Here is a 12871-nt window from a genome sequence, read left to right on the forward strand (position 1 = left end):
CAAAATGAAAGTCAGATTTATTCAACATTAAGTGCAACAACACATCAGAAATCAATAAAATCAATTTTCACTTATAAAGTAAAGCAAAGTAACATGAATAAACACAGGAAAATACTGTCTGAGACTCTCCAAGCAGGACATTTCTCATAAGACTCACAGAAAGGGAACAAAAAAAAAAATTTTTATATGCAACAGACTAAATTCCCCCAAATTCAGGTTTTTTTCCAGTTGTAAAGCAATATATAGCTAATGGGAGGTAAACTAGAAGAGGGGATGAAATGCATCATGCTGTACAACACCAAAGAAATACTCCAAATGCATTTGTGTACAGCATTAACAACATGCAATAGGTGAGGTTAAAAGCAAGTACAGTGTATATATTAGAGACAGAAACTAGTCAGTCTGAGGGCTTTCTTTCTTGTTTTAGTTCAACTAATGAAAACAAACAGAAGCCAAGAGCAAACAGAGGAAGAGCAGAATCTGCATGGAGAACATCTCTTCCCAGAACAGTAAACATCTTAAGATTCAAATTTTGCACTCATTTACTTGTCTTGGTCCTCTTCTTGCTATGTCATTAAAACACATCCAGATCCAGTGGGCTTTATGCAAGTATCTACATTTTTATAAAGCAGCAATTAAACAAAACAATGCAAGTCATTCAAATTCTGCTAATCTTATAAATCAGGCATTAATATGTTGAACACTCACTACAACTCAATGTTATTTAAATTAAAAATAAAAACAGGGCAAGACATCTCCCAAACAGCCTTGCTGAAGTCTAGGGTATTCTCATTATATTTGTTGCTTGGAGGAGAGCAATGTGAAAACAGACAATGTGCTACCCAATTCATTTCATTAAGAATTATTTAAACCATACTTTTAGACAACAGCTGGTCTCTTTGTTCATTCTTTTCAGTTCACAGCCTGACAGATTTCTCTCACCAGACTTTTTTTTTAACAGCAGTTTTTTAAGACAAACTCCCAAGATCTCCTATAGATTTTGTCAGCTATTGAAAAGCAAGCAAGCAAAGCACACATGCAAGTTAATAGAATTAGAGAGCCAAATATAATTAACTACAAAGTTCCAAGCAGTAAGTACATGTACATTCCCCTGGGGAGACTCCATCTTACTGGGAGATGGATTTGAAAGCTGATAAAGAACACAGATTACTCAGTTCACTTCAGAAGTTCTCTGCCTTCCACCTGAAGACTTATCAGAATCCATTCTACCACCCAACAAGCTAGTATAAATATTCAAGATTGTCATCAATTTCTGTAAGAATGGAGTGATGGCTGACAACTGAAGACTGACTTTTGTAAGGTTGGACGTACTGACCTTAATTTTAAATGAATTCAAGTCTGAAAATAATTGTGCAGCATTAACTTAAGACACAAATAAACAATCAAAGGATAATTAAAGGATAACTTTACCACTCAGACACAAATCACACCAGTCAATGCTCTACCTCGTTTCACCTGAAGTACAGCAGTGTTTTTACAATATCCAGCTGTGACAAAGTCTTTAAAAGGCAACTATTTATCATTTATCTTTTAGTAATTCCCAACTGAAAAAATCCTGTAATACTCTAAACTAGAAACAACTACCAGTACCTGGTTTTTAACAGCGGAGGGATCACAAAGAACTGTGCTGAATTAAAATAAAAGGAATGTGAAGGACAAAGTTTTGATTCAGATGTCTTTAGCACATATTAAACCAAAACTGACATGAAGACATGCTACTAAAGGTTCTCTGAAACTGCTCTGAGGTCTGGCAATCACCACGGTTAGTTCTGCAACTACTAAATTTAATGCTGGGTGAAAAACCGAATAGAAATTAGAAGTAAGAAGGTACTCTGTCTTTACATGTACCCTGGAGAGTACATGTAAAGATGAAAGTGGGGGTTTTTGTTGGATAAAAAGTTACTGATCTGAAAGCCTTGAGACTGAATTAACCTCTTATCTCCAGCAATCCAAAATGTGAGTGTTCCTTAGGAGATTAAATATCACTGAACATTTTTCATCCTCTCCAATCAGCAAGAGGCATTTCTTCTTACCTTGCTCAATTGTGTAATCCTTAACATCTAAACAAAAATCAACTTTCCCACTTTCATTTCAGTGAAGCATTAAATACAGAGAACACACACACACAAAATTTGGCAAACTTGAGATTTAAAGTTGTAAAGAAAAACAAAAGATAACACAAATCTACTTTATTTCTGAATGCCTGAAGTAGATTGGTAAGTACTGCCATCTGCTTAAGCAACATCAGATACAAGAGCACCCAGGAATAATAAACTTTGATATTGTTACCACTTATATGAAGTGGTGCATTCTGTTTATGTAACAGAGGACTAAGTGGAGAGTCAGAAAAACACCATCTGTACTGGGCTGGAAGCAAAAACTATCTGTTGAATACCTGAATGACACATCTGAATTGCTAATGAAGCCTCAAAGAATGGTCACCTAAACATCTACACACTGTCAGGCAGCCAAACTCTGCAGGCAATTTTTGGTTATTAGTTATCCCAACATCTGTGTCACTAGCAGAAAATGTTATCAGCACTTAGACTCAACCAGGCATAGAAGGCTTCACCATGAAGATGCAACACCCAGGATTACAATGCCTATAAGCAATTTGGAGCAGTGATTCAAGCATGAGATAGTAACACAACCCTATAGTAAAAGCAACTGGAACAGATTAGAAAAATGCGTTCATCCAACTTAACATACTGCACAAGGAGATAAGCAAATAGACAAGAGGTCCAAGAATTAGTAATTCCTGTATTTGGTTTAAAAAAAAACCAATTATTTATATTCTCCAGTGCTCATAAATATGCTTGCAATTGAATGGAAAAAAAAATATTTCCCTGCATACTTATGAAAGTAAGGTAGCAATCCCTCTCCAGCAATGTATCATGGAAATGGAATGAAACTATCCTGAAACTCTAAAAGCTGGTGATATGAGAAACACTAATCAGCTCATCTACCTCCTGTGCAAGCCATGTTCCCATATTTTGGGAAACAAAAGAGCAAAATCTTGAAAGCTTTAATTTCTAATTAGCTTTATCTTTTTAGGCTTTTAATCAGTTGTAAATTACTGTCTAACTCCAGCTGGCATCCATAAATATCGTAAGAAAACTGAAATCAAGTATTCTCGGCTTCATCATCCTCTAGCTTCCAAACAAGGAACTACATTCTTACTATAACATTACTACTTGGACGACAATTGAGAATTTTTACTCTTTCAGCAAATTGCCCTTCAGGAAGTAGAGGGTAATCCACTACCTAGGTACCAGTGGAGGAAGAAAAGTTGACATATGCCTGGAACTGCCAATGAACAATTTCAAGTTCCATCACTGAGCTGTGGGGATGAGGGATGGAGGGGAACCAGCCAAAATGAAAAACCAAAAAACACAAATGCAATCAGCTGTTTTAATCTCTAAGTCCACTAATAAAATGGTAAAAACCATTCCCCATGGTAACCAATATGCCTTTCCCAAAACTTGTATGTTAATCAAATGTCATGTAGCTTTAGTAAGAATTGTGGAAAGGTTTGTGTTTGTTTGGAAGAACTGGGATTTTTTTTCTTCTTTATACAGAACCTTACATTTGACACTTCTTCAGTTTACAAGTGACTTCAACAGCAACTTAAACAGGGAGAAGTCTTTTAGGCAATTTCCACAAAGGAGCTGCTGTCCTGACAAAGCACTCTAACAAAATATTTAAATAGCAAAGAGCCTCATCATCTGAAATACCAGAACATTAAAAATAGAACATGGATTTTAGCTATAAAAGCAAAAAAACACCCAAAGCAAACAAAACAAAATCCCACAAACCAATCTCTAATGACACTAGCTGACTGTCTCAAGTGACTGATATGCCCTATGAATCCTAGTGGTTGGAATGCTGGCTGGACTCACTGCCTGCCAGTGAGTTCAAGTTACACTGGTAGCAAATGGAACAGAGAAACTTTTGAGGCACATTGTCTCACTCCTTAGATGTGGACGTGTGCCACATGTTAAGACTGGATTTGATGACTGCCAGTGAAGACCTACCTCAGAGCCAGTGCTCTCAGCATCCCTCAAAAACATGACTCCAACCATTTAAAGATGGGAATTTCTGCAAGAGGAGCAATGGAAGCCACTTACATTGTGGACAAATTTAAATGGCAAGAAATGCAAGTGGCTATTAAAATAATAAAAAAGAAACTCAATTAACGTAGAATTAGTTTGTCCTCCAACATATAATACTCACCACTTATTGTATGAATTGTATCAATTTAAGACTTTTGTTTTCTAACACAAATTAAAAAGCAGCTATCAAGTTACAGGAAGTTACTTACTTACTACAGCTGGTGATACACTGAGTGTTGAGAGTCGTCTGTGCTCCAAAGGTTTGCAATTTTGAAGCCAAAATCTATCACTATGATAATCTTATCTGATTTGTTTGTACAGCATAAAGAAGTAATTTTTCCAGAAAATAGCTTGTTTTTTTTAAAAAGATACTTAGCACTGGAACTCTCAGCCAATTAAGAGTTCAATACCTCCTCTATTTCACTTTTAGTTATACTTACTACAGAAAACTGAATTTGTCTGTTTTGCTTCTCAATATTTGAGTTTGCCCAATTTTGATAGCAGAATTAAGGGCTGTTCTTCCACTACTCAGTACCAGCTTGTCCTCCACGTGTAAATGTTTACTCTCCAGTACCAAAATGCCACTTCAACTTTTTTGGTAATGACAGAGACAGAGTTACTCAAACCTCACACCGGCCCCAGATCTTATTTTAAACTCAATTATTCCTATAGCCTTCTCAAGTGCACCAAGGTTTTTCTGGTAGTAGTCTTCTCCATGTTGTTTGGGAGGCACAGGAAGTTCCCTACTTGCATAAAAGTAATTGTTCCCTTTGTAGATGTTCAAGTACTTCATCAGGCTTTAAACTACAGCTCTTGAAGGCTCAGCATTGAGGTGGTTCTTCACACAAGTCTTTTTTCATCACTGCTTTTTGTTGTCTGTCATGTATAGAGTGCACAATCTTTGTTCAAAGAGACCATTGCTACCTTGCAATTACTTTATTTTGAAGCTACAGCTGGTCAATCTGATGATTCAGAGAGTAATGGAACAATATTATGTTCTCATTATTTTCTATTCCACCATTTTTTCTTCTGCAAACTTTATCAAATAGTTGATTTGTCCCATGATTTTCTGCATAGATGGCCTACAATCAGTCTCTGTTAGACAACAAAACTCTGGATTATTTCTGTTCTCTTAAGGAATTAACTAATGTACATTTAAAGTACTTGCACATGCAAGGTCTCCACCCCATTTTATAACCCTTCTCCTTCAACCATGTCTCTAATCACAGTAAATCTGTTAAAATCACCACCACTTCTTGAGGAGAGAACTAACACATTGGGTATGCACAGTGGAACCTAAATAGAAAATGACAGAAAAGACACATATCACTTGATTTCAATTGGCTACAGATTTTGAAGGCTCCTTACTAGGAAAAATGTAGGCAGTCCGTGAAATAATTCTTTCACACAGTACATCACACAGATATTGGCAAGAAGTGAGCCCCTGATCTCAAGTCCCTGGCAGTGGCACCTGCTACTGAGGCAATGAGCACACCCCTATGGAAGATCTGAGACTGTTTAGTCATCACTGGGTAAATTGCTTCTGTTGACTAGAGCAGGAGATATTTCTTTGGAATGTACCTCAGAAGAAATTCCTGCTCAGTATTAATATTTTCAAACTGAATAAAAGGCACTGGTGCTTAAGCCATACATTTCTTGTCTCCAACTGTTTAAAAAAAATAAAAATATGGTTTTGAACACCTAGCTACTGCTACCCTAAGAAGGCTTCCTTGTTACCTCACAGTAATTTCATCTCTCCCTAAAAAAGCTTCACAAAAATTGCTTTTATCTGAAGCAGGTCATCTCACCTTTATATCTGTCTTTATATCTAAAATTATGAGTTAGTATAACAGTATGCATTATAAAATTATACCATTTACTTCAGACATCTCTGAACAGCTAAATCTTCAAACTATACAAAAATAAAGTGTATGAAATCTTACAAAAGGAGGACATTAAGACAATAATAGCTAATTCAAAAAATATAATAACTTATACACAGCAGTAAGCAGAAGCAATGTAGCCTACAACAGTTTCCAATTAAAAGGACCTCTGAAACACGTCTGAAACAAGCATCAGCTAGAATTGGAACATTCCCAAGCACAATAATGCTTCCAATTTATTATCTTTACCACAGTACAAACTTTCACAACCCAAATGTCCATTGTCTGTCAATCTGTAAACAAAAGCTACTATTCCCCCTCCTCATTTTGAGAAGTGAATTTTTTCAGTCTTCAGTCAAGTTTCACAACCATCTTGCATAAGGAATCAAGAGCCTGTTCTCTTGGTAATTTACTTTTTTCTTCTTTTCTTCTTTTTTTTTTTTTTGTTTCTCATACAGCCTGCAGTGAATTAAAATCACAGTGAAAGTCCTGGGAAAAAAATGAACTTTACAGCAGGACTTGAACCATTCTAATAATAAATGCATCTAACAAAGCTTCCCATAATAAAAGCATGACATTTCCATTTCCAGATATCAAGTCAATTAGAAATGCTAAATTCTACTTAAAAACCCCAAAAGATCTAAAAGTGAAAAGATTCATCTTCTCAGTCAAATATAAGTCTTTCAGTTTCACTTGCAGAGACTGTTCCAGTCTGTAAAACAGTAGTGCAATTCATTTAGTTCTATTCTACTTCTTTTATTTTTGTTAAAGTCCAGTAGATAAATGTCCTATTTCTATGGAAAGACAGGAAGATGCTCCAGTAAACAAGAAACTTTGGCAAGCCCAGAAAGGCTTACTAGTCCATTAAAGCTTAGAAGTCCAAAGTGGCTTAAAAATGGTTTATGAATAAACTTAAAAAAGCCCAACAAATCAAATTGAAAAAAAAAAAGCTGAAAAAGACAACCTAAAAAAATAAAGAAATAAATAGGCAGAAATTAATGTAAACTGTCTGAATGTTTTAATGATTTCTCATTGACAGCTGGCACAACCGTTGACAGTACGGTCATTAAATATAGGTGACCTACAGAGTATTCCATTAGGGCATCCACTCTGGAATGCTCAAATGGAATTACATTCCTAAAGATTTAAAAAATAGAGTTCTTATAATATTACTATAAGGTTTTCTTCTGCCCACCTCACTTACACTTCTTCTTAAAGAGGTTTTTTATTTTTGATGGCTTTTTATTTTTTTCACCATTCTGGTAGAGGTCCTGTGGGATGCTGCTTATCCTGGGCACAGAAGCAGCTTCGTGGCCGGGTTTGCTATCACTGCCGGTCGAAGAACATGAGGTGTGACGAGGCTTTGGGACTGGGATCCCAGTTGAAAGCTGGTTCATGCTGCAAGACTTCTCCAGGATTCCATTATAAACTTTGCTTGCAGGACTAAAGATCATGCTCTTAGTTTCTGCCATGCCTACACAGTCAGGAGAGCCCCTAGAAACATCTGCAGTTAGAGAAGAGGAGTCTCCCGTAGATGATTCCTCAAGTGAGAATTCTTCTGGTGATACTTTCTGAGGAGAAATTGTCTGGTACATCTCAAGACTTGCTGGAGGAGACTGTTTTCTTCCAATGGATGAATTTAAGGAGTCACATTCCGAACCTGTTTCCTGTACTTCCCTGAGTCAGAGCAAAAAGAAGAGAAAATATAATGAAACTACAATTTCCTTCATACAGTTAAAAAGGAAATTTATTTAGAATCAATAACATTAGTCTAAAAGCACCACCCACACTTTGCCTTAGTAGTTAATTAAACAAAAAGAAAAATCAAGTTAAACATTTTAAGTTACAACTTGCATTACATCATTTTATTATCTAAACTTAAGGGAATTAGTTTGTGCAATCTTGCTTTTGTGGGCAGCAGCATCTGCCCACAATCAGTCATTTGTATCTCACTTCAAAGAACAAAGTCTATCTTTCTGGCACGTGAAGTCAGAAAAGTTATGAAATGAAAGAAGGAGATTTAAGCCTATCATATACAAAAAGTTTCTTCAGGACAAGTGTCCCTACCTTTCAACAAGCTCATTTGCTCCTTCCAAAAGGAATTTAACCTTTTCCTATGAGGCCATGTAACAAGAGTAGGTACACGCTCAACATGCTGTAAGAATTGTGTTACCATCCATCTCCTCTTCGCCCAGTAGCTGACATTGCTTTTGATCCTAGTTTCAGATGTAAAAGCCAGTAACATATTGTAATGGAGAATCAGGGTTAGTTCAGTGCACCCTGGATTGTAACATTACTTAACTGTACATGACATGCTAGCTATTTACATACACATACCAGACAAGAACTCTCTGCGCCATGTAGCCTATATTAATTTATATTATCCTACAGATTACTTTAACTTTTGACTTGGTTTAACCTTTAATTCTAAACTGTTAGTCTCAATAATCCTATCAAGAGTTCCAAGCGCTGTTTGCTAATCTCCGTACCATTGTTTATCAGCAGAGAAGTAAATGGCTTCCTCCTCCTCTTCAGTTCGATAGAGAGCTGGGCAGCTCGACACAGAGAGGATGTCAGGGTCAGGGGAGTGCAAAGCGTGCTGAGACTGTGGAGATGATGGCACAACACTGCGTCTTGATCTACACAAGCTACTGCTTCTTGCCAGAGTGCTGGGAGCTTTTACAATGGACCCTGAGGCAGAGAAAAAGCAGACCAAAACCCTCCAAGTGACATTGATGTTAACAGTATCTACTCTGAAGACTAAGTAGCAGGTATCTGCTTCAGTGACAGCGACTTTTAAACAACTTTGACATTGCTTGACAGTTTCAGAGGAACAGAGACTGACACACCTCATACATTCTACAGTTAGATGAAGCAGCAAATCAAGATGCAACTGCAGAGATTTTGTGCCTGCCAAATACTACCCTGACCAAGTTCACCAAAGCTCTGGCTCACTGTGCTCTCTTGAGAACAAAAAGAAAGACTCTACTGGAACTCCCAACCCTTCATAATCTAAAAATAGCAGTGCTAAATTAGTATGTTACACAATGTCTTGTATTTTACGTGGTGATTTGGAGGTTAGAAGAAAATGTAAGTTTTGCAATGTTGGTATGACTAACCAAACAGCCAAGTGATATACACTACACTAGCTGAAGAACAGGCTACATGGAGAAGACCAATTTCGTTTAACATGACAGAAAATAAATAATTCAACCTCATTTTAAGATCAAGAACTTTCTTTTAGATAACATTGTCTCTTGCCAGGCTAACTATGAATTTCTGGAAGTAAAAATACTAAGAATGGGTGGAGACAGCCACACAAGACTTCATCAGCAAAGTACCCAACAGGAAGTGATAAACTCAAGTGTTCCTAATCCAATTCCTCCTTCAAAAGATTATTAGGCAGCAATACTTGTACAGAAAAAAATCTACAGACCTCTTTTCAGGCAAGCTGCAGGTCTTAGGATGTTTCACACCCCTCCTCAAACTGTCCCATGGATTGCAACACTGCTTATGTAAGATACACGAGATCCTTATTGGTGATCAAAATTGTTTAAACAACCACAACATGCTAAAAATCCCTTCAATTATTTTTGTAGACAAGGATGTCTAGCCTGACAAAATACATTTGATTTTCTGCAATGCCAGTTTATCATCATATAAGTTACAGTTTCCCTTCCTGGAATCTCAGAAAAGGACAAGTTGTACACTCTCTTTTAGTACAGAAAACCACAATTTTCACTAAATGGGAAGTAACTGCACCTTGGCCAACATACAGATTTATTTCCACTCCTGAGCAGGAAAGAAAGGTTTGCAATTCTCAACATGACAATTTACATGTAACTCAAACTGCTAATATTACTTTTGAGGAATTCCCTACTGACCTTAAAAGCGTGTTGGGAACTCAAAAATCATCTTGTGTCATTACAAAAAAAAATTCCTCAAAGAGCAAATGTGAACTGAGATAAGAGAGTAAGAATCTCTTTGGGAAATTTGTGCTATAGGTCCAGGTAAATTCAGATACCATTCTACCTACTGGTACTAAAAAAACCAACCAAACAAACAAACAAAAAAACAAAAAAAAACCAAACAAACAAAAAAAACCCAAACAACAACAAAAAAACCAAAGATTGCACCACCGGTGAATTTTCAGAGAAGTAACAAGCATTTTGATCCTTTGTAGGTGTATGCACACAGGAATAGGAAGAATTCAGCTATGACAATTGAACATGTAGAATTTTCCAGTCCAAATGAAGCTCACTAAATCAAGGAACCAGCTGAATCCTAATGAGCCAATGGAAAAATCAAAGTTTCATTATCACCTTCTAGCTGTAAGGACTTTTTTTCCAGTGTCAGACACTATTTCTTAATTCATTTTTGTTGTTCAGCTTGAGATTGATCAAACAGCTCTATTACTTGACACCATATAAGCCTATCAATGCAATTGCTCTGGCACAAAGAACCCTGTCCAACAGACTTCAAACACTGTCAATCTTATGAGTCCAGAGGATGTTGGGGCAAGGCAATAGCCCAGTCCACTTTAGATCCAGTAATAGAAATAGCCCTTCTTAAGTGACCTCCTGCATGGTGCATTTTGCCTGAAGCCTCATGACCAAGACAAGCCATTATGCTTCTGTCCTTTCTCGTGTGCATTTGTTATTTTTGTCTAAAGGATGGGAATAATTCAGTATTCACTGAACTAACCTACAGTAATTCGACTCCTCAACACTAGTTTCAACAGCAGATCATTTAGCATATTTTCCTCATACAGTAAAGTTTCAGCTAAGTATGCTCTTACAAACAGTACAGTCCTTTCCTAATTGTAGTTCCTTTGAATCAACTGCACTTTCTTCTCTGGCTTCACTTCTAAGCAAGAGCTAAATGAGAAGAGTGACTAAAAAAACTCACAAGTCTGAAGTTTTTTTACACATATCCAAGTGCTATCATTGTAGACCATCTGGAAAATCATAACAATAAATGGAGCGCTTCATTTTGAAATCAGACCACAGACTTCTCGATACAGAATTGGAAGCTTCACTCTAGGCATCCCTATTTTATTGGGTCTTCAATAAATTTGTTGCTAGGGTGAAAATGAAAGTATTTGCACTGAAGGCAACTAGAGAAACAGCATTCCTTAGAAACGATCAGAACTTGCAGTAAGTTGCAAGAGGATTAATGAACTTTTCACTGTGGTCTGCAGAAAAAAAGGTTGGTACATTAAAAATAAAAACAAGTGCCCAAGGCATATTAAGTGAAGCCAGCCAAGTGGCAACCTTATGCTATTTTAAAATACAGTTTGAATTTCTTCTGAGAATCCCAGCCCTGGAAGAAAAATGTATCCACATGACAGTTTTCCTTCCTACTCATTCCTCAGCTTAAAACAGCTTGTTTGAACAACTGCATAGGAGCTCATCTTTTCAATTTGCCTCTAGAGTCCAGTTAATCACAAGCTCCACGAAGCAGGCTCTTGTTCTGACACAATGACTCATGATACAAGGGTGGTCTGAATCCCCAGTGTATATCTTCTGATCATAGTTTAACCAAAGCTGGACTTCTCTCCCTCCAGAACTCGGCCTCTCTGACACACTCAAACAACCAAGCCACTGTATCCAAACACAAACATTCTGCCTGAAAGCTTCCCTTGAACAACAGGATTTTGTTCCAACCACTAAAGAATGTGCACAAGGCTATGTAGCATGCGGCCTCCCAAAGGATCTGATCTTTCTCATAGCTCAAGGAACCCCGGACTAACTTCATCCCTTCCATCTGAGCTAACAAACTCAGCATTATTCATTACAAACTTTTGTTTAAGTAGCAATCCAAGGTTGACAACCACTTTCAAAACCTTAGCTGAATTTGCCCCACTCTCCCACTGAAACAAAATAGAGCCTTTTTCTTCATGTTATCTTCACTACAAAACCCACTTTTCCATTTAAGTCCCACTGGAGCTAGTATCTGAAATCCTACATGGAATTTTGGTCTTTTTGACTTTGATTTAATGCTGTTTGATTTCAGTACTCTTCTCCCACCTGACTTGAAAATCCCATGTCCCACAGCTTTTCCTCTTTCTTTTTACTGAGCTTATCACTTACCATGAAACTGTGAAACTATTGGAGGAGTGTCTTCATCTAAGTCATCAACTCCCCCTGCAATTGGGTAGGGAGGAATGGAAACTCGAGGCATAACTACCCAGCTGTGATCAGAGTAGAGAGAGGAGGTCAAGCTTGGTAGCCCAGAATTGTGTGCGATTTGAAACCCGCAAATCTTCTCAATCTGTTGCCATCGATACAGACGCTCCCGCAAACACGTCGTCAACTCCGAGAGTGCTTTCCTGAAGAAAGACACAGATTAAAATTATATACACTGTACTTATTGATAAAGATAAGCAGCACACTCATTCCAGCATACCAGAAAAACCATTACAGCTGTTGAAATATTCACATTTTAGTAATTTTTAAATTGCTTTTGTAAAGTGCAAAACCGCTAAGACACTCAATTCCATAACTCTCTGGGAGTTCTGTTCTGGGAGCAAATAATCACAAAAGAATATGCATCCTGTCCCAGTAACCCTCTTACTTTGCTTCAAGAATTTTATGGTCCACTTCATCCAGGGAGGAGCTGTGTGCAACATGTAATGTTCCAAATACAGTGCTTCTCTTCTTTTTTATCTTTTCTGCCTAGAAAGCAAAGTAAAGTGAGATGCATAAAACTAGTAACATAATTAACAGATGACAAAACATTAGCAATAGTGACAGGTAGCAAACAACAATTCAGAGAAGAAAAAGCACAAATGCTTATCTGCTTTGTGATTACTATTTCATATCTCTAGCAACAGATCAGAAAAATCTTTAAGTA

The 12871-nt window shown here is 37.1% G+C and overlaps 1 protein-coding gene across 3 annotated transcripts in view; it reads right to left on the minus strand.

The window, feature by feature from the left end:
* Nucleotides 1–597: 597 nt before the first annotated feature.
* STIM2 (stromal interaction molecule 2) overlaps nucleotides 598–12871 on the minus strand; it is a 69931-nt gene continuing 57657 nt past the window's right edge. Inside the window, exons 9-13 of one of the 3 annotated variants that reach the window (XM_030238841.2) lie at nucleotides 12593–12693; nucleotides 12109–12347; nucleotides 8506–8707; nucleotides 8084–8232; nucleotides 7523–7693 (exon numbers count right to left, since the gene is read on the minus strand). In XM_030238841.2, coding sequence (XP_030094701.2) covers nucleotides 7656–7693; nucleotides 8084–8232; nucleotides 8506–8707; nucleotides 12109–12347; nucleotides 12593–12693 — 729 coding nt within the window. In that variant the 3' untranslated portion in view covers nucleotides 7523–7655. Of the gene's footprint in view, nucleotides 7694–8083; nucleotides 8233–8505; nucleotides 8708–12108; nucleotides 12348–12592; nucleotides 12694–12871 lie in introns of all 3 variants that reach the window. The other 2 variants (XM_030238840.2, XM_050973597.1) reach the window with 2 other exon arrangements.

The sequence above is a fragment of the Serinus canaria genome, chromosome 4 (genome assembly GCF_022539315.1).
Source record: "Serinus canaria isolate serCan28SL12 chromosome 4, serCan2020, whole genome shotgun sequence".
Taxonomy (NCBI): domain Eukaryota; kingdom Metazoa; phylum Chordata; class Aves; order Passeriformes; family Fringillidae; genus Serinus; species Serinus canaria.